Source organism: Salmo salar, chromosome 13 (genome assembly GCF_965601325.2).
Source record: "Salmo salar chromosome 13, fSalSal1, whole genome shotgun sequence".
In the NCBI taxonomy this organism is placed as follows: domain Eukaryota; kingdom Metazoa; phylum Chordata; class Actinopteri; order Salmoniformes; family Salmonidae; genus Salmo; species Salmo salar.
The window spans coordinates 101,753,887-101,781,435 of record NC_138303.1 but is presented as its reverse complement, the minus strand read 5'-3'; the positions used below and the strand labels follow the sequence as shown (position 1 = coordinate 101,781,435).

At 42.5% G+C, this 27,549-nt stretch overlaps 1 protein-coding gene across 1 annotated transcript in view; it reads right to left on the bottom strand.

Moving 5' to 3' along the window:
* Positions 1-8,308: 8,308 nt before the first annotated feature.
* The window catches only part of LOC106568408 (chondroitin sulfate N-acetylgalactosaminyltransferase 1-like), a 61,523-nt gene continuing 42,282 nt past the window's right edge, over positions 8,309-27,549 (bottom strand). The window contains exons 5-8 of the mRNA XM_082960524.1: positions 15,310-15,488; positions 15,056-15,150; positions 14,854-14,935; positions 8,309-10,694 (exon numbers count right to left, since the gene is read on the bottom strand). Of these exons, the coding sequence (XP_082816650.1) occupies positions 10,399-10,694; positions 14,854-14,935; positions 15,056-15,150; positions 15,310-15,488 (652 nt within the window). The 3' untranslated portion in view covers positions 8,309-10,398. The remainder of the gene's footprint in view (positions 10,695-14,853; positions 14,936-15,055; positions 15,151-15,309; positions 15,489-27,549) is intronic.

Below are 27,549 nucleotides of genomic sequence, written 5' to 3'. Positions count from 1 at the left end.
CCTGAGTCAATGCGAAAGACTATGATTTGTAATCAGTTGTGGGCTGGGCTGGAACAAACTTTTATAGACACTCCTGCCATTCAGATCTGGACCTGTCCCTCTATTTAAGTCATAATTATGTACTATGAGTACAATTGGAGGCGGGGGTATTGATATATAACGCATGCCTCACCAACTACTTCTCAGACAGAGTTCAGTGTGTCAAATCGGAGGGCCTGTTGTCCGGACCTCTAGCAGTCTCTATGGGAGTAGCACACGGTTCAATTCTCGGGCCGACTATTTTCTCTGTATATATCTGTCACGTCCTGACCAGCAGAGGGAGTAGTTGTTTAGTATTGTGGTCAGGACGTGGCAGAAGTACTGGGTATGTGTTTGTCTAGTATTTCTGTTTCTATGTTGGTCTGTGTGGCTCCCGATCAGGGACAGCTGGTTATCGTTGTTCCTGATTGGGAGTCATATATTAGGAGTGTGTTTGTCACCTGGTTTTTGTGGGTTGTTGTATTTCGCACTGCTAGTGAATTTATAGCCTGTGAAACTGTCACTAGTCGTTCTTGTTTATTGTTTTCCCGTGTATGCTTTATTCAAAATAAATATAAAGATGAGTATTCACATCCCGGCTGCGTTTTGGTCGATTCAACACGGCTACACCTGTGATAATATCAAAGATGTCGCTCTTACTGCGGGTGATTTCCTGATCCACCTCAACGCAGACGACACCATTCTGTATACATCTGGCCCTTCTTTGGACACTGTGTTAACTAACCTCTAAACGAGCTTCAATGCCATACAACATTCCTTCCGTGGCCTCCAACTGCTCTTAAACGCTAGTAAAACTAAATGCATGCTTTTTAACCGTTCGCTGCCCGCACCCGCCCGCCCGACTAGCATCACTACTCGGTTCTGACTTAGAATATTTGGACAACTACAAATACCTAGGTGTCTGGCTAGACTGTAAACTCTCCTTCCAGACTCATATTAAACATCTCCAATCCAATATTAAATATAGAATCGGCTTTCTATCCCGCAACAAAGCCTCCTTCACTCATGACGCCAAACATACCCTAGTAAAACTGACTATCCTGCCGATCCTTGACTTTGGCGATGTCATTTACAAAATAGCCTCCAACACTCTACTCAGCAAACTGGATGCAGTCTATCACAGTGCCATCCGTTTTGTCACCAAAGCCCCATATACCACACACCACTGCGACCTGTACACTCTCATTGGTTGGCCCTTGCTTCATACTCGTCGCCAAACCCACTGGCTACAGGTTATCTACAAGTCTCTGCTAGGTAAAGCCCCGCCTTATCTCAGCTCACTGGTCACCATAGCAGCACCCACTCGTAGCACGCGCTCCAGCAGGTATATCTCACTGGTCACCCCAAAAGTCAATTCCTCCTTTGGTCGTCTTTCCTTCCAGTTCTCTGCTGCCAATGACTGGAACGAACTGCAAAAATCTCTGAAGCTTGAGACTCATATCTCCCTCACTAGCTTTAAGCACCAGCTGTCAGAGCAGCTCACAGATCACTGCACCTGTACATAGCCCACGTGTAAACAGGCCATCCAACTACCTCATCCCCATACTGTATTTATTTATCTTGCTCCTTTGCACCCCAGTATCTCTACTTGCACATTCATCTTCTGCACATCTACCATTCCAGTGTTTAATTGCTATATTGTAATTACTTCGTCACCATGGCCAAGTTATTGCCTTAACTCCCTTATCTTACCTCATTTGCACTCACTGTATATATACTTTTTGTTTTCTTTTGTTCTACTGTATTATTGACTATGTTTTGTTTATTCCATGTGTAACTCTGTGTTGTTGTATGTGTCGAATTGCTATGCTTTATCTTGGTGTCACGGTCGTCGTATGAAGGAGACCAAGGCCCAGCATGCGTATCGTTCCCCATCTTTATTTCTATGTGAAGCTATGCAAGACATACAATAAACTATAAACAAAAACAACAAACCATGACGAAGAGGTGCAACATGCATAAACTCAAAATAATCTCCCACAAACACTCGTGGGAAAAACAACAACTTAAATATGATCCCCAATTAGAGACAACGATGACCAGCTGCCTCTAATTGGGAATCATACAAAAACCCCAACCTAGAAAAAAGAAAGAACATTTTAACTAGACAAAAACCCCAACATAGAAAAAATAACCTAGAACACAACATAGAAAATTTAAACTAGACAAAAAACTCAACATCGAAAAAAGAAACTAGAACCAAACATAGAAATCAATAAACTAGACAAACCCCCCCCCAGTCACGCCCTGACCTACTCTACCATAGAAAAATACGAGCTCTCTATGGTCAGGACGTGACACTTGGCCAGGTCGCAGTTGCAAATGAGAACTTGTTCTCAACTAGCCTACCTGGTTAAATAAAGCTGAAAAAAAAAAAAAAAAAAAAAAATGAATGACAGTCATCCAACGTGCTGTAATAGAAATAAGGCCATGCTCATGAAAAAAAACAAATTATTTTTCCCTCATCATAAATGGCACTGACCGCCACTGTTTTATGCCCCATGGTTCCTTAACTTTCGGGCACTTTGGAACTCTCTGTCTTATCTCTATAAACCCACCCTACCTTCACCCATTTTCTTTGTTCTAATTCCTTCATTGTTTTTCTCCTGATTTTATCACATCTAGACTCAGTAACACATTTAAAAGTGTTGTGGTGTACTGTTTTTGCTACCTTTTTTTTCACCTATGTAATGCTGTCCTGCTTATTCTGGGGTTCAGACTGAATGCTGTGGTAAATGTGCTGCTCACAAATGACAGCAGAAACATGGACTTGTTAAATTGTCAAGAAGGGTGTTGATATAACTGTGTTTAGATATGGCTTCCTTGTTTTGAGTCTGTTAAATGTGTTTCTCATTCTGCTTCAGTTGACATAGTATTTTTATATAACACCTACCTTACGCATCCAGTTTTTCCATTTTTAACTTATCCACCAAAATCACAATATGCTGTTTTACATGTTGTGTTATTTGTGCTGGTCTAATTCCTATAATGGAAAAGTAGAAGAATCTGTGCTCTGTCTGATAGCAATAACAGTTCATATGGTGCTTTTCTCTGTCCCAGGTTTGTAGCATTGATTAATACATATTTTATCGACTTAAATTGAGATGTTTATACGTTATTTATAAAAGGCATATGTATGTATTGTTTACTATTTTGATTTCTTTAAAACAATGTAATTGTTGGGAGTTCAGGTGTTTTATGTGATTGATGGATGACTAGGTGCATTCTTGTCGAATAGATATTCATTCATGATTATGGATACATTCTGCAATGAGTTGCTATGGCTTTGAATCTGCAACAGAACATCTCAACAAGTTAGTTCTGAATTGCTTTAATACAGCAGTGCATTCTGACACCATGAATTGAAACAGATTTCACCTTGTTCATATAATTGGCAGAAATTATAAGGGATTAAATAAAGACCTCCACCGGCTGAATGAGAAGAGGATCTGGTAAAATAAGGGTATGTTGCTAATATCATCTAGGTAGCTAGCTAGCTATATCGCTTCTTTGCAAGAAACTAGCCTAGTACTCATTTTTTTGTACTTATTCATTTTACCTTTATTTAACTAGGCAAGTCCGTTAAGAACAAATTCTTATTTCAATGACGGCCTTGTTCAGTGGCAGAATGACAGATTTTTACCTTGTCAGCTAGGGGATTCGATCTTGCAACCTTTCGGTTACTAGTACAACACTCTAATCACTAGGCTACCTATTATAAATATCTGACTGCTTCTTGGAAAGTATTCTGTACAAGACACAATACAAAATGCATAAATAAGACAACAAATACTAGTTCAATAAAATATGGGACAGCAATATACAGTTCAATATATCTTTCGTCTTGGATCAAGGTAGCTAGTCGCTAGCTAGCTGACAGCAAAGGTGCCAGCTAGAGATCACGTGCAGGAGCTTGCAGGAATTTCTACTTTGATGCTAATTAGCATTTTTGAATCTGAGGATAAATAGAGCCGAATATATAAATAAAAGTTATCCGAGAGAGATTTATACAGTAATCAAAATGTCACTTCAGTGTAAGTCTACACGAAACAGATGTTATTTTAAGTGTTTTTAAAATCTACAATGTATAAAATTAACTATTGGAACAGTTCATTGTTTGACCAGTAGGTTTTATTGGTATTATGAGGTGTCCATTGTGGGGCTCAATATATATATATTTTTAAAATCTTGTATGCTTGTAATAAACACATTATTTCCTCCTGCTTCTAGCTAGCATTTAGTTTGCAATAGCATATGTTTGTATGAACCTTGCTATTTGCCACTCAGACCTCGGCAACAATGTTGCAAAATATGAATTTGATCTACCACTTGACATAGAAAGCTAACGTGTCAGACATCAGCTAGCCATTTTTCTGACCAGGCGAAATCATGCAGCAGCATCATTAATATGGATATAAATGTCAATTGAAAAGAGCTAAAACAAATTAAAAGGGAGTATTAACTGCCATTTCAGAGTTTGACATGACTGGGTTAGCTTTTGTTAGCTGTTGATTTCTAAAATCCCTCACTACAATCTAGGATAGGGCTAGAACCATCAATGCCTTCACTGGGTATGAAACCTTTTAAAATAAAGGTTTCATTAAAGATGCACAAATTGCTTTGGCATTTCCTGGTTGCTAAAATTCTAATAGTTCGCTTAATTTCAGTTTATGTGACAAAATAACATCTCTCTACATATTGTACTTGTTTGTGACCCACTGACATGGCCCCTGGTTAGAGGGGATTAAAGCAGCCCAGAGTTAACACAAACAGGAACTTTATTTAAACACACTGAGGAAGATGAACATGGGGATGAAAAGAGAGAGAGGTTGTGGAATAGTTGTGGAATGGTAGTGGTTCTGTAATGGACAGAAACAGAGGTAATGAATACACACATACTGAATGAATACACCAGGGCACAAATGAACAGATACAGAATCTTACAGAATATAGCAGTAATAAACGTCAAAGGACTGTATAGATTGCATATGCCACCTGCAGAACATTACACAACACAGTAAACTCAGAGGGGCAACATACAATCGGCAATAGTAGTAACTAACTATGAAGAACAATATACAAATGTGACACAACTCACTTTGGGCACGCAGACCATCCTAAAAGTCCAGAGATATGATTGAGTCCAGTTGTTGGTGCGGGCAGAGACAGAGATGTTGCTCTCTGCCACTGCTTGAGGGAGACGGCAAGTATTGTGTGACCTGCAGAGTCAAGAGGATGGGCAGATGTCTGCCCCCCTAGTAACCTCCCTAGCAACCTATCAGGGCACAGGTCACACAGGTCAGAGAAAGTTTGAGAGGCAGGTTTATGGTACTCCCTAAACTCTCAGGCTCAGGTTGTGAGGGAGTGGAGTGTGCAGCTTTGGGTTGTGAGGTGCTAATAACAGTCACCGGCAGGGAATTCGTAATAATAACTCACATTTCTATGTGAATTTGGTAGGATCGCCCAAAAAGTTACTTATTGCAGCTTTAGGGTCTATTTTTCTCCACTTCCTGTCTGACTGACGCGCCCAAAGTAAACTGCCTGTTACTCAGGCCCAGAAGCCAGGATATGCATATACAGTGGGGGAAAAAAGTATTTGATCCCCTGCTGATTTTATACGTTTGCCCACTGATAAAGAAAGGATCAGTCTATAATTTTAATGGTAGGTTTATTTGAACAGTGAGAGACAGAATAACAACTAAATAATCCAGAAAAACGCATGTCTAAAATGTTATAAATTGATTTGCATTTTAATGAGGGAAATAAGTATTTGGCCCCCTCTCAATCAGAAAGATTTCTGGCTCCCAGGTGTCTTTTAAACAGGTAACGAGCTGAGATTAGGAGCACACAGCAGCTTGTTAACTGTAAAAAAGACATCTGTCCACAGAAGCAATCAATCAATCAGATTCCAAACTCTCCACCATGGCCAAGACCAAAGAGCTCTCCAAGGATGTCAGGGACAAGATTGTAGACCTACACAAGGCTGGAATGGGCTACAAGACCATCGCCAAGCAGCTTGGTGAGAAGGTGACAACATTTGGTGTGATTATTCGCAAATGGAAGAAACACAAAAGAACTGTCAATATCCCTTGGCCTGGGGCTCCATGCAAGATCTCACCTAGTGGAGTTGCAGTGATCATGAGAACGGTGAGGAATCAGACCAGAACTACACGAGAGGATCTTGTCAATGATCTCAAGGCAGCTGGGACCATAGTCACCAAGAAAACAATTGGTAACACACTACGCCGTGAAGGACTGAAATCCTGCAGCGCACGCAAGGTCCCCCTGCTCAAGAATACATATACATGCCCGTCTGAAGTTTGCCAATGAACATCTGAATGATCAGAGGACAACTGGTGAAAGTGTTGTGGTCAGATGAGACCAAAATGGAGCTCTTTGGCATCAACTCAATTCGCCGTGTTTGGCGGAGGAGGAATGCTGCCTATGACCCCAAGAACACCATCTCCACCGTCAAACATGGAGGTGGAAACATTATGCTTCACCGCATCAAAGGGACGATGGACGGGGCCGTGTACCGTCAAATCTTGGGTGAGAACCTCCTTCCCTCAGCCAGGGCATTGAAAATGGGTCGTGGATGGGTCCTGGAGTGGCCTAGCCAGTCTCCAGACCTTAATTCCATAGAAAATCTGTGGAGGGAGCTGAAGGTTCGAGTTGCCAAACGTCAGCCTCGAAACCTTAATGACTTGGAGAAGATCTGCAAAGAGGAGTGGGACAAAATCCCTCCTGAGATGTGTGCAAACCTGGTGGCTAACTACAAGAAACGTCTGACCTCTGTGATTGCCAACAAGGGTTTTGCCACCAAGTACTAAGTCATGTTTTGCAGAGGGGTCAAATACTTATTTCCCTCATTAAAATGCAAATCATTTTATACAATTTTTGACATGAATTTTTCAGGATTTTTTTGTTGTTATTCTGTCTCTCACTGTTCAAATAAACCTACCATTAAAGTTATAGACTGATAATTTCTTTGTAAGTGGGCAAACGTACAAAATCAGCATGGGATCCAATACTTTTTTTCCCCAACTGTAACTGGTACCATTGGATAGAAAACACTTTGAAGTTTGTAGAAATGTTAAAATAATGTATGAGAATATAACATAATTGATATGGTAGGAGAAAATCCAAAGAAAAACCAACCAGAATCTTTTTTTTTGTTGAGAGCCCATGCTCTTACAATGGAAGGCTATGGGGCATATGCAATTCCAGCTCCCAGATTGCAATTCCTATGGCTTCCACTAGATGTCAACAGTCTTTTTTCAAGGTGTCAGGCTTGTTTCTTCCCAAACGAGGAAGAACTTTGAATTTTTGGTACTGGGAGTCAGAGTTGGAAATCAGTCGGTGCGTGCGAGACGAAGAGGACACGCACCTGCTAATTTTACTTTCATATTGAACATACTTCTTTCCGTGTGAAATATTATAGTTTAATTACATTTTAGGGTACCTGAGGATTACATAGAATCGTATTTTAACTTGTTTTAACAAATTTAGCGGTAGCTTTTTGGATTCCTTTCTCTGCACATTGAACGAGTGGATTACTCAAATCGATGGCGCCTACCTAACTGACTTTTTGGGATATAATGAAGGATTTTATCTAACAAAACAACCATGCATGTTGTAGCTGGGACCCTTTGGATTGCAAATCAGAGGAACATTTTCAAAATGTAAGTGAATATTTAATTGCTATTTGTGATTTTATGAAGCCTGTGCTGGTCGAAAAATATTTTGATGTGGGGCGCCGTCCTCAAACAATCGCATGGCATGCTTTCGCCGTAAAGCCTATTGTAAATCGGACAATGCAGTTAGATTAACAAGAATTTAAGCTTTTAACTGATATAAGATACTTGTATGTACCAAGATGTTTAATATCCATAATGTTTATGATTATTTATTTGAATTGCGTGCCCTCCAATTTCACCGGAAGTTGTCGACAGGTGTCCCGCTGGCGTGACGCCTAGCCCTAAGAAGTTCCAAAAGGTTCTATGTACGTAGAACCCCAAATAACCATTTTTTTTAAGAGTACAGTCTAGAGCAGAGTAAAATAAAGTAGATTCCAGACTACTGCAGTTTTTGCAAGAGTCAAATAACATCTGGGAAGAAGCATCAGACCAGAAAAGGACTTATTTTCTTAATTTTAAACTATTACAATGGTCTCAAAATGAATAAAAGGGCATTTCAACTGAAGGCAAAACTTTAAACAGAATAATTTGAAGGAAAAAATGGTATGCATTGAGAATCAATCAAGAACATCATCAGGAAAGTTATATTTATTATTAACAGAAAGAAGTATCCTTTCATGAAACAATAAAAAAAATAAACATTCATTAAAAAGTGTGTCTTCTTTACTCTGTTTACAGGCTTTGGTGATCCAACACAAATGTAGGTTAATATAAGTTATTCCATGTGAAACAGTCCACTACTGCCATGGGATTGAAATACTCATGAGGAATGTAATCAAACACCTCAATATACAGTTAACACAAAATGTTGAGAGCTGACATTTAAAACAAATAAGTGAAATGGCATAAAGTCATTGTCACTTGCTGTGAATGTCAAGCCTGTAAAAATGTGTTCATCTATAATACTGCGCTTAGCCATCGATAGGCTACATCTCTAAGAAAAACTCTCAGTAGAAATCCACCTGGATAACATAAAAACCATGTGTCACTTTCAAATATCAGAGGCACCTCGCCACTAACTTTACATTTCTAACCATTTCAGATTGTCTTAAATGTACACTTTCATACTGGCCTTTTCTTAACCTTCCTATTCCCTGGCCTATATTGCTCTGTGGATGGACTGCCTATACTGACCCATACCTAGCTTATACTGCTCTATAGACATGGAAGCATTCTACTACCTCTAAACTTCCTTTGGGTCATTTAGACTTGTGTCAAGCCATCGTCATTTAAGCTTCTAAGGAAGAGTAGGCATATTATCAATACAAATAACAACATTGTTAAATAATATATAAGAATTTTTGGAGCAAGGCTTTTTATTTTTTCTAAGAATAAAAGTTCTGATAGAGTGTGAAGACCGTTCTACCATTTTAACACTGCGTTTATAACTGAATTATGGAATCGAAGTGTATTCTATCTATTATAATATATTATTTGCACAGTTAGACCATACACAAAACAAAACAAAGACTATCTCGAATAGTCAAATTATCTCTTAATATCACAACATTAAGAAATATGTATGAAATATATTTATTTTGACCCTTCAAACGACACCCTTCAAACTACACTGTTTTGTTTCTTGATGATAAAAAAAGCACATAAAAGCACTTGTAGGATTAGTTAAACTCATGAAAAAGCAGAGCACTATAGATGTAGGATCTTAATTTGACCTGTGTTGTCACAGCAAAATAATCCTGCAGCAATGTTCAGTCCATAATGTTGCTTGATCGGTGGTTTGGCTATCAACTGGCCAAAAGTAGGCTACATGAAAAGTGCAATACTGTTAATATAACTGTGTATTAACCTCGTTTATACCTGGTTCTAACTTGAGTAATTTGTCCTGATTTTGTCCACATTCTGATTGTGCACAAAGGACCCATGTTAGCACCAGGGGTAAATAGGGCTAGAGTTTCTGTGAATTTATGTAACTCACAAAGCTCATATGCATTTGCTGAGTGCAGGAAAATGATCAGCAACAAAGGAGTGATCAAATTAGGTTACTACATCTGTATAATGATTCTGTGGAGCTTGAGAAATAATGAATATTTAATAGCTTCCATGTCCCTCCATTGTTGTCATTGTCTCTCTACATAACCCTCAGTAATGCCTGTTTTAATGTATTGATTGATCATCAGTTCTGAGGAGAGTCACGTAACCAGCTGACATGACTTGATTTGGAGTATCCTCGTTCCATTCACAGTCATGCTGTTCTCTTCCAGTCCACAAGGTGTCTCTAATAGGCTACATGAAAATCTAGTTCTAGTCTTTATCTAGCTTTCATGAAATACCAGCAGATGCCACATCCTGATTCTCAAAACCAGCTGTCAGTCAGTCAACACGAGGAACATGATTTTAAACAAAATACAGAGGAGCAGTCAAGTCTTTCTGCTGCTCCATTTAACTCTCACTGTTGTTTTTACAGTGCTCTCACTTCTTCAAGATATGACAGGTGCCTTAGGTGTGTTTTGTATGTCCGTTTTGCCATCGGAGGATAAAATGGAGTGTTTTTCCTCCGTAGTGAGTCAGTATTGTTGTCATCAGTTCATAACAATAGATCTCTGTTCTGTTGTTGTTTCCCCCTCACTGTCTCTGACTGCCATACTGTCATGCCCTCCTCCTGTAGTCTAGAGTCCTGTGTGACTCCCTCATCATGTCTTCATCATGTCTTCTTGGCAGGGTTTGGCCTCTGGGGTTTCTGCTTGTGCAGGTGTGCCTCGATCTCATGTCGGAAGAAGAGCATGCCCAGCTGGCCGTGCGAGGCCTCGTTCATGGCCTTGGACTGCATGCACATCCTGTACTGTTCCGGGGGCAGCTCATCCGCGCAGCGCTTCTCATGCCACAGGTGGAAGAGGCCCCTAGACGGGGACCGCACCACCAGCAGGTTGCTGTGAAGGTACTTCCTGTAAAGGTGCACGTCCTCGCCGCCCCAGCCTTTGATGTCCACGTCGAAACCACCTGGAGGAGGGCCAACATGAACTCATCAACTCACTGCACATATATAACAGAGGAGGGAGATCAGGGGTGCGTTCAGTAGGACGTTGTGGAGGGTTCATATAGAAATATGTTATGTGGAAAAACAATTAAGCCTCTCTTAAATGTAGAATGTAGTAAAATAAATTATGCCGGCTCTATTCATTACATTTCTATTTGCAACATTGCACAACATTTGCCCACTGAACTATGCCCCTGATTGATTGATCAGGTCAAACAGGGTCAGAGGTCAAATCCTGATGGCAGGGTTATGCTTTTGTCATGATGACAGCTTGTTAAATTAATATGTTAATGCAAACACATATCCGGTTTGTTGTGATCTGTTCTACATGCATAATGTCTGGGGTCTGTTGCTATTTCACTGTAAGGTCTACACCTGTTGTATTTGGACCGCGTGACAAATAAACTTTGATTTGATTTATGACAGCAGAGGAGTGATGAGCTATTGGGATAGAACCTCAGAACAAGCCCTAACTCAGAGAGGAAGAGGTAAAGCGAGAGGCTCTGTCCATGCGAGAAATTAGCAATAAGCAGACCAAGTGAGAATCTATGAGAGAGGGTCAGATTTGGTCAACAACTTTTTTTATTTCTAATTTGTTAACTGAGGCTTATTTGATCGAGTAGAAGTTAGGAAATGTTTAGGTTGTTAGGAATGTACAGATATAAGTGGATGCACGTGGCATCTCAGCAACTTTGAGAAAAACTGTTGTTCAAATGCATATTTGCCCTCTCATTGGCTAGAATGTTCGCATCTGATCTCACCTCCTCCCGCCTGCCTTTCCACGTTTGTGACAGCGACTCCCATTGTTAGTGCGGAGACAAGACCATCTTGTTATAGAGTATCTCTGCCAAACACGACTTTCAGAGGAAATAAGATGCTGACGTCAGTTCTTTCAAACTATCTGGACTACATCCTCCTCATGCCCTAGGTGACACAAATAATCATGTTTTGTTTATTTATGCAGGAGTGTGTTTTTTTCCTTTTTCTCTGACTGCAGACTGCTCAGTGCTCAACCATAGACAAAAACTGCTTATCCAATAGAAATCCCCGATCACACTTTTAGGCGATGTCATGTTGACATTAGCTAGCTAAGCTCATGCACAGAAACAAGTCGTCGGGTCCCGGATCACACTTAGGGGGCGATGTCATGGTCTTGTTAGCTAGCAATGTGCATGTGCAGAAACACGTCGTCGGGTCTAATGGTCGTGTAGCGCCGAACTGCGTATGTGCAGACCGTAAAATCAAATGCGCTCCATCGATATAAAATAGTTTTTGATGAAAATGAAAACGTGTCAGTTTGTCACTTTCACTAGGTTTTGGTAATGAGGGTCTGCACCTGTTGTATTCGGCGCATGTGACAAATAAAATGTGATTTGATTTGAAAGTTTCAGACACTAAAGACATCAAATCTAGTTTTTGTAATCAGAAAATAAACAACTAAAGCCTGGCGTACACTACTTTTGATCTGATTTAGCTGTCCCAGACAAGTTTTTGAGATCGGAGACAAAATTCCCATGTCATTGCCTACTCGGGATGTGCGGCTGTTACCAACGCTCGTTTAACGTGAACGGGTCTTGAAACGCAATCTGAGGGCTACTGATCCCGTCTTTGAGCCTTCCCAGGCGTCCTGATATTTTGAAACAGGTTTGATTTTATCGGCACAAAATCTGCAATGCTCTTGTAATGTGAGATGTGCAACGACAAGTTTTGAGAACGATAATCAGCGATTGTTTGTATGCTGGGTCCTAAATATATCCTCTCTGTTTGAACTCACTCTGTCTCTTCTCTTCATCTCACTGGGAGAAGCAAATTGTTTATTTTCCTCCCTTCTTCCCCCCAACCCTCTTTTTCTTTCTTTCTTTCTTTCTTTCTTTCTTTCTTTCTTTCTTTCTTTCTTTCTTTCTTTCTTTCTTTCTTTCTTTCTTTCTTTCTTTCTTTCTTTCTTTCTTTCTTTCTTTCTTTCTTTCTGTCTGTCTGTCTGTCTGTCTGTCTGTCTGTCTGTCTGTCTCTACTTTGGGTGAAAATCTCAACACATGGATCAATTATTTATTTACTATTCACATCTAATCTGAAATCACTCAGCCAAAGAGTTGCAAGGACTATTTTATGTACATATATTATAGGTAGTTTTAGATCATGAGGTGGACAGTGATATAATGTATCTCTCTCCTGAGAGCCTAAGGTCAGACAGTTGCTGTACCTCTGTCTCCCTCCGCAGTAATATCAATGATTTATGTTGGGAATAAGGACCGTCTCTGGACAGTATCTGCGTCCCAAATTACACACTATTCCTTATATAGTGCACTACTCCCTATGGGCCCTGGTAAAAAAAAAAGAGTGCACTATAAAGGGAATAGGGTGCCATTTGGGACAGCCAGACACTGAGACAGAGACGGTCCTTATTCCCACCATAGTTTATAGCCTCTGATTTCATCTAATGGTCTCAACTGAGGTGGAAAATCGTGTTGAGGCAAAACCTCTCTGGAGAGCCAATATACCTGAATCCATAATGATATTGCTGGTGGTTTGGATATGAATGGAAATACAGGGCGTTCGGAAAGTATTCAGAACCCTTCCCTTTTTCCCCACTTTGTTACGTTACAGCCTTATTCTAAAATGGATTAAATAAAACATTTTCCTCATCAATCTACACACAATACCCCATAATTGCAAAGTGAAAACAGGTTGAGAACTTTTTGCAATTTTTTTTTTTTTTTTTATAAAAACACATACCTTATTTACGAAAGTATTCAGACCCTTTGCTATGAGACTCTTTTCCATTGATCATCCCTGAGATGTTTCTACAACTTGATTGGAGTCCATTTGTAGTAAATTAAATTGATTGGACATGATTTGGAAATGCACACACGTCTATATACGGTCTCACAGTTGACAGTGAATGTCAGAGCAAAAACAAAGTCATGAGGTCGAAGAAATTATCCGTAGAGCTTCGATACAGGATTGTGTTGAGGCACAGATCTGGAGAAGGGTACCAAAAAAATTTTGCAGCTTGAAGGTCCCCAACAAGACAGTGGCCTCCATCATTCTTAAATGGAAGAAGTTTGGAACCACCAAGACACTTCCAAGAGCTGGTCACTCGGCCAAACTGAGCAATCGGGGGAGAAGGGCCTTGGTCAGGGAGATGACCAAGAACCGATGGTCACAATGACAGAGCTCCAGAGTTCCTCCGTGGAGATGGGAGAACCTTCCAGAAGGACAACCATCTCTGCAGCACTACACCAAACAGGCCTTTATGGTAGAGCGGCCAGACGAAAGCCACTCCTCAGTAAAAGGTACTTTGAGTTTGCCAAAAGGCACCTAAAGACTCTCAGACCATAAGAAACAAGATTCTCTGGTCTGATGAAACCAAGATTGCACTCTTTGGCCTGAATGCCAAGCGTCACGTCCGGAGGAAACCTGGCACCATCCCTACGGTGAAGCATGATGGTGGCAGCATCATGCTCTGGGGATGTTTTTCAGAGGCAGGGACTGGGAGACTAGTCAGGATCGAGGGAAAGATGAACGGAGCAAAGTACAGAGAGACCCTTGATGAAAACCTGCTCCGGGTGCTCAGGACGTCAGACTGGGGCGAAGGTTCACCTTCCAACTGGACAATGACCCTAAGCACACATCCAAGACAACGCAGGAGTGGCTTCGGGACAAGTCTGAATGTCCTTGAGTGGCCCAGCCAGAGCACGGACTTGAACCTGATCGAGCATCTCTACAGAGACCTGAAAATAGCTGTGCAGCAACGCATCCAACCTGACACGCTTGAGAGGATCTGCAGAGAAGAATGCAAGAAAGTCCCCAAATACAGGTGTGCCAAGCTTGTAACATCATACCCAAGAAGACTCAAGGCTGTAATCGCTGCCGAAGGGTCTGAATACTTATGTAAACGTAATATTTTTAAAAAACTGTTTTTGCTTTGTCATTATGGGGTATTGTGTGTAGATTGATGAGGGAAAAACAATTTCATCAATTTTAGAATAAAGCTGTAACGTAACAAAATAATCTGAATCTGAATACTTTCCGAATGCACTGTATATGTTTCTCTTAGCACAATTTGCATTACCATTAATATGAAGGCATAATTGACCAGCGATGAGGTAACACGATCTTTACCTATGTTGATGAAATCTGATCGGTATTGGCATGTCATTCCGAAGCCAAAGTCTCTCCAGAATCCTGTATCCTTTTTAATGACCTATTAAACCAGAGCAATAAAGAAGAGGCAAATGTAATGTGAGAAAACATGCTGTTGTACCATGTATGTGGTATCTCTTAACCTTTCTGAAGAGGACATCAGTGAAAACAGCTTTCTTACCAGTTGCTGCTCCACTGGAGGGATGTGGTCGTGGTTACCGTAAATCAGGGTTGGGTTGTACTGGCTGAACAGAACGGGATAGAACACCTTTTTACCTAAGGAAGAAAGATATGCAAATGTGATCAAACAAATCAAAAGATTCCTAATGTATTTATTAGCCATGTTAAATAAAGTTGAACATGTTGTTAGAGCATCCCGCTCTGAACACAGCACTGATGTGGGTTTGTTCAGTCAAGTGTAGTAACCTCACTCACCAGGTTGAGTGTTGAGTCGGCAGGTGTTGAGGAAGTCAGCGGTGAAGTAGATGTCGACATCACAGAAGAAAAGGAGAACGTTCCCTCCTTTCCACGCCCTGGCGCCCACATCCAGGCCACGCCCCCGGGAGAACTCCTCATTCAGCTGGAGCAGAGTGAAGTTCTTAAAGTTGATCTCCCTGTGAGGTGGGAAAGGGAGAGATTTTATTCAGTAGATTTGTGGACAATTGAAAAACACATTTCTGCTACACGTGAATACACTGTATTTAAAATCATCAAGGATAACACAATAACGCTTAAAGATCCAATTCAGATGTTTTTATTTCAATGTCAAATCATTTCTGGGTAATAATTAAGTACATTACTGTGATTGTTTTCAATTAAAATAGTCAAAAATAAAATAAAAATAGCTTCTTAGCAAAGATACATTTCTCAAGCAAGAATGTTGCTAGGACTGTCTGGGAGTGTTCTGAGTGGGGAGGGGAAAACTGAAAACTAGCAGTTATTGGCAGAGAGGTTTGGAACACAGACACCCTCTGGAAAATATTAACTGTCTTTAATATTGGTCTATTAACTAATTTATCGCCTGGTGATGTCACCATGGAAGGCCAAAACTACATCCCGCCAAAACAGGCTGAAATTTCCGGTGTTCTTTTCAAACAGCTCTAAAGGGCATTATCATTATTTGCACAATTTCACAGTATTATTCAAACCTCATAGTGTGGAAATATATATAGAACCAGTCAAACGTTTGGACACACCTACTCATTCCAGGAGTTTTCTTTATTTTTACTATTTTCTACATTGTAGAATAATAATGAAGACATCAAAACTATGAAATAACACATATGGAATCATCTAGCAACCAAAAAAAGTGTTAAACAAATCAAAATATATTTATATTTGAGATTCTTCAAAGTAGCCACCCTTTGCCTTTGCACACTCTTGCACACACATTTCTGACTGTATTGGACCTTTAAGAACTTATTGCTGCTGTGGTCCTCTGAGGAGAGGAGGGAGAGAAAGAGAGAAGAAAGGAGAGGGAGAGGACAAGAGAGGAGAAAAAAGAAACCCAACCCAATGGATACCAGAAAGAGGGAAACCGAAATGGCTCCTCAAGAAATTGCTCAAAAAGTGAATTAGCTTAATTGGTTCAGAGTTAACTTAGTAGAGGGAATGGGACAGTCTTAATTAATTGATCAGTGTCTAATGGGTGTTATGAGAGCAGAGAGGGCAGAGGACCCAGCTGAGCCTGGATACAGGCACTACATACAATACACACAGCTCTGTCTTTGTACTGTACCATTAACTACAGTACGCACGCACACACACACATACAGAGACTATCCAGCATATTGTAGTGAACCTAATTTCCCCTCTGACAGCAGCAGGACTGATAAGATCAGGCTGTAAAGTGGCTACATGATGGTTGTGTCCCAAATGGATCCCTATTCCCTTCATTCCTTACACTACTTTTGACTAGGGCACTTACTTAGGGATCTGGTCAAAAGTAGTGCAATATATAGGGAATAGGGTGCCAGTCGGGACGTAGCCCCGGTGTGTGTGATGAGAAATAAGGTTTGTTAATATGCTGCTCACTGTCAATGTGGCAAATGTGTTTTAACATCTCAGCCTCCTTTAGGCATTATCCTCCTCCACCCACGGTAAACATCCACTGACAGAAGTTCCTGTATTAGTGAGGGATTACTGCCCTGCTGGATTGTGTCAGCGACTGAATGGCACTTTGGGGGCTCAACTCAAACACAAGCCTGCTAACTGTTCAAGACCAACAGAGAGAAATAGAGAGAGACGCATGGAGAGACTGAGGTCTGCCACACATACACGCACACGCACACACACACTGCAGGATCCAGCAGGATAAATTATACATTCATTCCTAACCTTGGGCCTTGTACTAGGGGGAATTAGCTAGAATCTCCAAAAAACATCGCAATTAATCGTTTGAGATGTGAACACTATAAAATTGCTAATGCATTATTAACAAACGCTCTCAAACGAACATAATCACAGATTCATGCCCATAATAGATCATAACACAAACTTTTTCCAGTTAAAAGGAGAACCTTGTTAGTCATCTGTGACATAGTTGAACCAAATCTGGAACCAACAGGACCCTGAACAGCTTCTAGTCCCAAGACTGCTACATAGTTAACCAATAGCTATATGGACTATACGCATTGCCCCTTTTTGCTATAACTGTTTTGACACATACACTGCTGCTGTTACTGTTTATTATCTATCCCTTTGCCTTATCACTTTATCCCTACCTACACTGTATAAGTATTCCAGGTGACTACCTCATGAAGCTGGTTGAGAGAATGCCAAGAGTGTGCAAAGCTGTCATCAAGGCAAAGGGTGGCTACTTCGAAGAATCTCAAATATAAAATATATTTTGATTTGTTTAACACTTTTTTGGTTACTACATGATTCCATATGTGTTATTTCATAGTTTTGATGTCTCCACTATTATTCTACAATGTAGAAAATAGTCAAAATAAAGAAAAACCCTTGAATGAGTAGGTGTGTCCAAACTTTTGACTGGTACTGTATATCAATATAAGGCTATGGCTAGGGTGACATTGGCTGTCATTCACACTCTACAGGTTGTAGGCTCTTCCCAGTGCTGAGCAGTCCTCCCATCTCCCTAGCAGCAGCTGAACCAGATGGAAGGGCTTCCTGTTGCCTCCCTGGGGACTCTGGCTCTGGAAATGATGAGCTGGGTGTTTCATTTCAGATTAATCTGTACGGAGCCTAATTTATATCTGCTGTCAGAAAGAAAACATTGATTTAGGACCAGTATACTTGTACTTAATCCTGTTTAGACACAGATACACCCACAAATTGGCTGGTGTAGCCAAAGCATTAACGCGCACCAAGAAATACAGACTGGCCGACAAATACAGACAGACAGACAGAAACAGAGACACACACAAACGCAAAAGCAAACACACTGCACACACACACGTCTACCATTTACTCGTACTAAAACTTATCAGAAAAGAGCCGAATGTCATTGTAAGGGCTGCCACCAGAATTCTCAGCCTGTGGTTTTTCCAAGGTGCACAAAAACTTGGGACACAAAAACATTGTTCACCAAGACTCATGGGAGTTGTTTTGCATCGGATAAATACCTTACAAATCACAAATTTCCACAAAAATAAGCACACACAATGTATGTGGGCCAGCAATTCTGTGGGATTCGGAGTAGTTAAAAGCAGGCAATCAGGATTTTATTTCAATCACATTAAGAGAGAGTAGGAGTGTCCTGAAACGGCCCAGAAAGAACTTCATTGGACTCTATGTAAACTGGAAACCACATATCCTGAGGCTGCATTTATTGTAGCTGGGGATTTTAACAACGCTAATCTGAAACAAGGCTCCCTAAATTTTATCAGCATATCGAATGTGCGACCCGGGCTGGCAAAATTCTGGATCATTGCTACTCAAACTTCTGCGACGCATACAAAGCCCTCCCTCGCCCTCCTTTCGGCAAATCTGACCACGACTCCATTTTGTTGCTCCCAGCCTATAGACAGAAACTAAAACAGGAAACGCCCGTGCTCAGGTCTGTTCAACGCTGGTCCAACCAATCTGATTCCACGCTTCAAGTTTTCTTCGATCACGTGGACTGGGATATGTTCCGCATAGCCTCAGACAACAACATTGATGTATACGCTGATTCGGTGAGCGAGTTTATTAGCAAGTGCATCGGTGATGTTGTAACCACGGTGACTATTAAAACCTTCCCCAACCAGAAACTGTGGATTGATGGTAGAATTCGCGCAAAACTGAAAGTGCGAACCACTGCTTTTAATCATGGCAAGGCGACCGGAAACATGAACGAATGCAAACAATGTAGCTATTCCCTCCGCAAGGCAATCAAACAAGCTAAGCTTTAGTATAGAGACAAAGTAGAGATGCAATTCAACGGCTCAGACATGAAACATATGTGGCAGGGTCTACAGTCAATCACGGATTACAAAAAGAAAACCAGCCCCGTCGCTGACACCGATGTCTTGCTCCCAGACAAACTAAACAACTTCTTTGCTTGCTTTGAGGATAATACAGTGCCACTGACACGGCCCGCTACCAAAACCTGCTTCACCGCTGCCAACGTGAATAAAACATTTAAATGTGTTAACCCAAGGCTCCTGGCCCAGACGGCATCCCTAGCCGCGTCCTCAGTGCATGCGCAGACCAGCTGGCTGTGTGTTTACGGACATATTCAATCAATCTCTATCCCAGTCTGCTGTTCCCACATGCTTCAAGAGGGCCACCATTGTTCCTGTTTCCAAGAAAGCTAAGGTAACTGAGCTAAATGACTATCTCACTTCCGTCATCATGAAGTGCTTTGAGAGACTAGTCAAGGATCATATCACCTCCACCCTACCTGACACCCTAGACCTACTCCAATTTGCTTAACGCCCCAATAGGTCCACAGACGACGCAATCGCAATCACACTGCACACTGCCCTAACCCATCTGGACAAGAGGAATACCGATGTAAGAATGCTGTTCATCGATTACAGTTCAGCATTCTATCATTTAGCTTGAGGCCCTGGGTCTCAACTCCGCCCTGTGCAACTGGGTCCAGGACTTTCTGACCGGCCGCCCCCAGGTTGTGAGGGTAGGAAACAACATCTCCACCCCACTGATATCCTCAACACTGGGGCCCCACAAGGGTGCATTCTTAGCCCTCTCCTGTACTCCCTGTTCACCCATCACTGCGTGGCCATGCATGCCTCCTACTCAATCATCAAGTTTGCAGACGACTCTACAGTGGTAGGCTTGATTACCAACAACGACGAGACGGCCTACAGGGAGGAGGTGAGGGCCCTCGGAGTGTGGTGTCAGGAAAATAACCTCACACTCAACGTCAACAAAACAAAGGAGATGATCGTGGACTTCAGGAAACAGCAGAGGGAGCACCCTCTTATCCACATCGACAGGACAGTAGTGAAGGTAGAACGTTTTAGGTTCCTCGGCGTACACATCACGGACAAACTGAAATGGTCCACCCACACAGACAGCGTGGTGAAGAAGGCGCAGCAGCGCCTCTTCAAACTCAGGAGGCTGAAGAAATTTGGCTTGTTACCAAAAACACTCACAAACCTTTACAGATGCACAATCGAGAGCATCCTGTCGGGCTGTATCACCACCTGGTACGGCAACTGCTCCGCCCACAACCGTAAGGCTCTCCAGAGGGAAGGGAGTTCTGCACAACGCATCACCGGGGGCAAACTACCTGTCCTCCAGGACACCTACACCACCGATGTCACAGGAAGGCCAAAAAGCTAATCAAAGACAACAACCACCCGAGCCACTGCCTGTTCACCCTGTTATCATCCAGAAGGTGAGGTCTGTACAGGTGCATCAAAGCTGGAACCGAGAGACTGTAAAACAGCTTCTATCTCAAGGCCATCAGACTGTTAAACAGCCATCACTAACATTGAGTGGCTGCTGCCAACATACTGACTCAATCTCTAGCCACTTTAATAATAAAAAATTGGATGTAATAAATGTATCACTAGTCACTTTAAACAATGCCACTTTATATAATGTTTACATACCATACATTACTCATCTCATATGTATATACTGTACACTATACCATCTACTGCATCTTGCCTATGCCGTTCGGCCATCGCTCATCCATATATTTATTTGTACATATTCTTATTCATTCCTTTACACTTGTGTGTGATAAGGTAGTTGTTGTGAAATTGTTAGATTACTTGTTAGATATTACTGCATGGTCGGAACTAGAAGCACAAGCATTTCGCTACACTTGCATTAACATCTGCTAACCATGTGTATGTGACCAATAAAATTTGATTTGATTTGAGTGGGTTTAGTTCAGGATCCAGGCAGTGATTCAAGAAGCCCCAAGACTCTGGTATTTCCTTTTGTGATCCTGTTTGCTTTAAAGGGCATGTCCATCTGGTGCAGGTCAGGGACAGCTCCCCCCTCTCTCTCTCTCCCTCTCCCTCTCTTTCTCGGTCTCTCTCTCTCTTCACTGCGTCTGTCTGTCTGTCTGTCTGTCTGTCTGTCTGTCTGTCTGTCTGTCTGTCTGTCTGTCTGTCTGTCTGTCTGTCTGTCTGTCTGTCTGTCTGTCTGTCGCTGTCTGCGCTGCTGCTGCTGCTGCCCCCCCCCCCCCCCCTGCATGCTGGTAGTGTTTGGTGCGAGTGTTGTGTAGAGTTAGATATCTTGGTTTTTCTTTCATGTTTCCTTTTCTTGGTGCTATCTTTTTTTTCTTCCTATGCATGATTAAGGTTATCATTATTTTTATTTAGTTGTTGTGGTAGAATTAAGTATATTGTTTTTCGTGTCTAAATTACCCTGGTTTTGGCCCTGTCACTTCGGCACGGCTTTAGGTGTGTTACTGAAGCTACTGTCACTGTGGAGGAGTTTCTGGTCGTCGTAGGAGGGTAGGGTAGGATATGAGAATGTTGCTTATGCGTCACCGATGAATAAAGCGGTGGTGGTTTTTCTTAAAGAAGAGCGCCTTGTTGATCGTATGGTTGAGCAAGGCGTACTTCCTAAAGGTATGTTTATTCAAGTTACGCCGCTTTTTTCTCCGTTAACAAGGGTAACGATTTCAAATGTACCGCCGTTTATTCCCAATGAGCTATTGGAGCGCGGGTTATTGCGGTTTGGGAAGTTCACAAGTTCAATTAAGATTGTCCCATTGGGTTTACAAACACCCGGCTTTGAAACAGGTTATGCCATTTCGGCGACAGGTGTTTATGTTTTTGGACTCACCGGAGCAGACTTTGGAGATATCATTTAAAGTCAAGTATGACAACAGACTGTATATGGCTTATGCTAGTCCGGGTAGTCAACGGTGTTTTGAGTGTGGGGATGTTGCTCATAAGCGACATGCTTGTCCGAGAAGGGAGAAGGCGGAGGGAGGGGCGCAGGTGGTCCTCGTAACGCCTGGGCCCACTGATGTAGGGAGAGGTGGTCCTCGTAACGCCTGGGCCCACTGATGTAGGGAGAGGTGGTCCTCATAACGCCTGGGCCCACTGATGTAGGGAGAGGTGGTCCTCGTAACGCCTGGGCCCACTGATGTAGAGAGAGGTGGTCCTCGTAACGCCTGGGCCCACTGATGTAGAGAGAGGTGGTCCTTGTAACGCCTGGGCCCACTGATGTAGGGAGAGGTGGTCTCGTAACGCCTGGGCCCACTGATGTAGGGAGAGGTGGTCCTCGTAACGCCTGGGCCCACTGATGTAGGGAGAGGTGGTCCTCGTAATGCCTGGGACCACTGATGTAGGGAGAGGTGGGCCTCGTAACGCCTGTGTAGATGCCCATTACGAGTAATGGGGTACAGGAGGGGGTTCAGTTGGGGCTAGTCTCCCAGGTAGTGGAGGAGATGCATGGTATGAGTGATGGGGTACAGGAGGGGGTTCAGGTGGGGCTAGTCTCCTAGGTAGTGGAGGAGATGCATGGTATGAGTAATGGGGTACAGGAGGGGGTTCAGGTGGGGCTAGTCTCCCAGGTAGTGGAGGAGATGCCCACTATGAGTAATGGGGTACAGGAGGGGGTTCAGGTGGGGCTAGTCTCCCAGGTAGTGGAGGAGATGCCCACTATGAGTAATGGGGTACAGGAGGGTGTTCAGGTGGGGCTAGTCTCCCAGGTAGTGGAGGAGATGCATGGTATGAGTGATGGGGTGCAAGTGGGGAGTGTTGAGAGGGATGTGGCAGAAGAGTCAGGGGTCTGTGGCCTCAGTTGAGGAGGATCAGGAGAAGGATATGGATATCGCTCTTGATATGATAGCAGCTGGCGATGACTCAATTTACAATCTAGATGAGGTAAATGGGTTCCTGGATCAGACTTTTGGGAAATCTGTGAAATTGGTAGATATTTTTGATGTTGATAAGTTTGTGAGGTCAGCTGTGATGTTACAGAAGACGGTGGGGTTAGACCAGTTGAGTGAGAAGAAACATTTTCGCTTGAGGAAATTTGTTGCTGCTGTCACAGCAGCAAAAGGTAGTGGGAAACGTGGTCAGGTTAAGAGACAATTTAAATAACGATGATGATCATGCCTCATAGGGTGTTCGTTTTTCTCTTTGGTTTCCTTTGGTTTCCTTTCTCTTTTCTATATGGAGATACTAAGGGTAGGTTCTCTCAATATTAATGGAGGAAGGGACAGGAATAAGAGGGCTTGGGTATTAGAAGTAATACAACAGAAAAGGCTTAATGTAGTTTTCTACAGGAGACACATAGTGATGAGGCTAATGAGGTTGACTGGGGTATGTGGTGTGAGGGGCAGCATATGCTCAGTCATGGTACTAATTTCAGTGCTGCGGTGGCACTTTTGTTTTCCTCAGGCTTAGTATCTGTGGTATCTACAACAGAGATTGTCAAGGGACGGGTTTTACTGGTCAAGGTGGATGTTATGGGTTTTTATTTGTTGTTTTGAATGTTTATGCTCCTAATGAGGGTACAGAGCGTATTGCTGTATTTGATCAAATAAAGGAAACCTGAAGACAGTGTGACTAAGAGGGGTGTATGGTTTTAGGGGGGGGACTGGAATTGTACAGTAGATTTTACTGTTGACCACATTGCTGAAGAACCTCACCTGTGGTCAGCCACTTGCCTGTCTGGTTTATTAACTGAGTTTGAGCTTTCTGATGTGTGGAGAGTAGGGAATGCAAAAGTTAGGCAGCAGACATGGCTAAAAGTTAATGAAGGTGGTGTCAGTGCAGCAAGGTTAGACAGGTTGTATGTATCTGATCACTACTGTAGTAGTTAATGAAGGTGGTGTCAGTGCAGCAAGGTTAGACAGGTTGTATGTATCTGATCTCTACTGTAGTAGTTAATGAAGGTGGTGTCAGTGCAGAAAGGTTAGACAGGTTGTATGTATCTGATCACTACTGTAGTAGGGTTGGAAGGTTAGACAGGTTGTATGTATCTGATCACTACTGTAGTAGGGTTGGAAGGTTAGACATGTTGTATGTATCTGATCTCTACTGTAGTAGGGTTGGAAGGTTAGACAGGTTGTATGTATCTGATCACTACTGTAGTAGGGTTGGAAGGTTAGACAGGTTGTATGTATCTGATCACTACTGTGGTAGGGTTGGAAGGTTAGACATGTTGTATGTATCTGATCTCTACTGTAGTAGGGTTGGAAGGTGAGACAGGTTGTATGTATCTGATCTCTACTGTAGTAGGGTTGGAAGGTTAGACATGTTGTATGTATCTGATCTCTACTGTAGTAGGGTTGGAAGGTTAGACAGGTTGTATGTATCTGATCTCTACTGTAGTAGGGTTGGAAGGTTAGACAGGTTGTATGTATCTGATCTCTACTGTAGTAGGGTTGGAAGGTTAGACATGTTGTATGTATCTGATCTCTACTGTAGTAGGGTTGGAAGGTTAGACAGGTTGTATGTATCTGATCACTACTGTAGTAGGGTTGGAAGGTTAGACAGGTTGTATGTATCTGATCACTACTGTAGTAGGGTTGGAAGGTTAGACAGGTTGTATGTATCTGATCACTACTGTAGTAGGGTTGGAAGGTGTGACATCACTCCTGTGGGTTTCTCTGATCACCATATTGTTACTGTTGATATTCACTTGTCCTGTCCACGAAGGTCATCACCTTACTGGTATTTTAATGTAAAGTTGTAAAGTAGCTCAGTTGGTAGAGCATGGTGTTTGCAACGCCAGGGTTGTGGGTTTGATTCCCACGGGGGGCCAGTGCGAAAAAAATAAAAATGTATGCATTCGCTACTGTGAGTCGCTCTGGATAAGAGCGTCTCCTAAATGACTAAAATGTAAAGTGTAATGATGTTGTGTTTTGGGAGGGTGTAGTGGAGAAAGGGTGTGCCAGACTGTCAAGGTGGAAATGGGTGCTACCCCAGCTGTCTTATAGGGGAAGGGTGCTGGTAGCTAAAAATCTTGCTGCCTCTACCCTGTGGCACAGACTAATGATTTTACAGCCACCGGGGGGTCAGATAAAAGAGCATCAGAGGACCCTTGTCAATTTCTTCTGGTCTGGACAACACTGGATTAAAGCTGCAGCCCTGTACCTGCCACTGCACGAGGATGGGCAAGGCCTGGTGGACATTTCTTCCAGGATCATGGCTTTCCGGCTTCAAGCAGCCCAGAGACTGTACAGTGACGGTTCTAGCTGGGTCAACACAGCCTACACAGTGATGAGGAGAGCGGACTATTTGGGCTTAGACAAGCACCTTTTCCTCTTAAAGCTGGAGGGGGGTGATTTGCCTGGCCTGACTCCATTTTATGAGTCTGTTATGCAGGCTTGGAGAGTTCTTGTCATTTCCCTTAAGGCCGGCACACCACCAGGGATATCGCTTTTTGAAGAGCCTCTTTTTCACAAACTGCCAATTGAAAAGAGGACAGCTGACCTCCAATGGAGGATAATACATGGAGCCATAGCCACCAATCTGGTACACCTTGTTGGGGAGGGGTGTCCATTCTGTGCTGAGTCTGAAACGGGCACATCTGTTCTTACAGTATCCCAGGTTGGTTGGGATGACTGACCTGATCATTAGCTGGTTCTCAGCTCTGGGAGAGGTTCTCTCTTCCCAACTGTTTATATTTGGGCTAAAGTACAGGTTATTCGGGGACAGCCTATTACAAACTGGTTAACAATATTGATCTGTTTATGAGTATATGGGGTATTCAGAGTCTGTTGTGTTTAGTTAGTGTGGAGGAGGATTTGGTGTTGTGTTTTTAATTGATGTGTAACCATGGTTTTGTATGATTTTTTATTGTGTTGTGGGTTCCCAGACCCAATAAAGATGATTTAAAACTCAAACTCTCTCTCTCTCTCGCTCTCTCTCTCACACTCTCTCTTCACTATACATTTACATTTTACATTTTAGTCATTTAGCAGACGCTCTTATCCAGAGCGACTTACAGTAGTGAATACATACATTTCATTTTCATTTCATTTTTCTTTTGTACTGGCCCCCCGTGGGAATCGAACCCACAACCCTGGTATTGCACACACCATGCTCTACCAACTGAGCCACAGGGAAACCTATCTCTTTCTCTGTCTGTCTGTTTCTTTCTCTCTCTTCACTGCCTCTGTCTCTCTCTCTGTCTGTCTCTCTCTGTCGGTCAGTCTGTCTGTCTCTCTCTCTCTCTCTCTTCCAGCGGACCCCTTCAGATTTGGTCATGGCCAAAGTGCTGCCATGTCAAACAAAACTACAAAGACCCCTATCTGTCTACTGTTTATACCCTGATGAGTCTCACTTTCTGCCTGAGTGATTGTTTATACCCTGATGAGTCTGACTTTCTGCCTGAGTGATTGTTTATACACTGATGAGTCTGACTTTCTGCCTTAGTGACTGTTTATACCCTGATGAGTCTGACTTTCTGCCTGAGTGATTGTTTATACACTGATGAGTCTGACTTTCTGCCTTAGTGACTGTTTATACCCTGATGAGTCTGACTTTCTGCCTTAGTGACTGTTTATACCCTGATGAGTCTGACTTTCTGCCTGAGTGATTGTTTATACCCTGATGAGTCTGACTTTCTGCCTTAGTGACTGTTTATACCCTAATTAGTCTCACTTTCTGCCTTAGTGACTGTTTATACCCTGATGAGTCTCACTTTCTGCCTTTGTGTGTGTGTGTGTGTGTGTGTGTGTGTGTGTGTGTGTGTGTGTGTGTGTGTGTGTGTGTGTGTGTGTGTGAAAGATACAGTATGATGTTCCAAACATCAACGTTGAATGGAAACACTGGAAATACTGAAAGAACACGGGACACACTCTTTTCAGGCCACTTGGCTACGAAGTGATTTTCGTAGGAGGTTAGGCGAGCGTTTTCACTAACCCTAACTCTTTTCCTAACCTCAGTCTCCTAACCTGCTGCGTTAATTCTCCTAACCTGCTGCGTAAGTTCTCCTAACCTGTTACGAAAAAGTAACTTCGGTATCGAAGTGGCGTGAAAAGATTGCTTCCCAAAAGAACACACTCCGGCCGAAATGCCACACTTCGCTGTGGTGTAGGTTTTTTGACGGTAGGCAGTGCTCTGTCTGTCTCCCTGAGGAGCTGATCCACATGTGGAGATGTAGGGATGGTGCGTTAGTATTCATTGTGAGCTGGTAGCCGGTGGGCTGGTGTTTGTTCTCTGAGGGCATCTGCCGTTCACTGGCGTTTAGCTATCACCCTGGGCTCAAAATGGTCTCTTCACCTCTCCTCTCCTCTCCTCTCCTCTCCTCTCCTCTCCTCTCCTCTCCTCTCCTTCA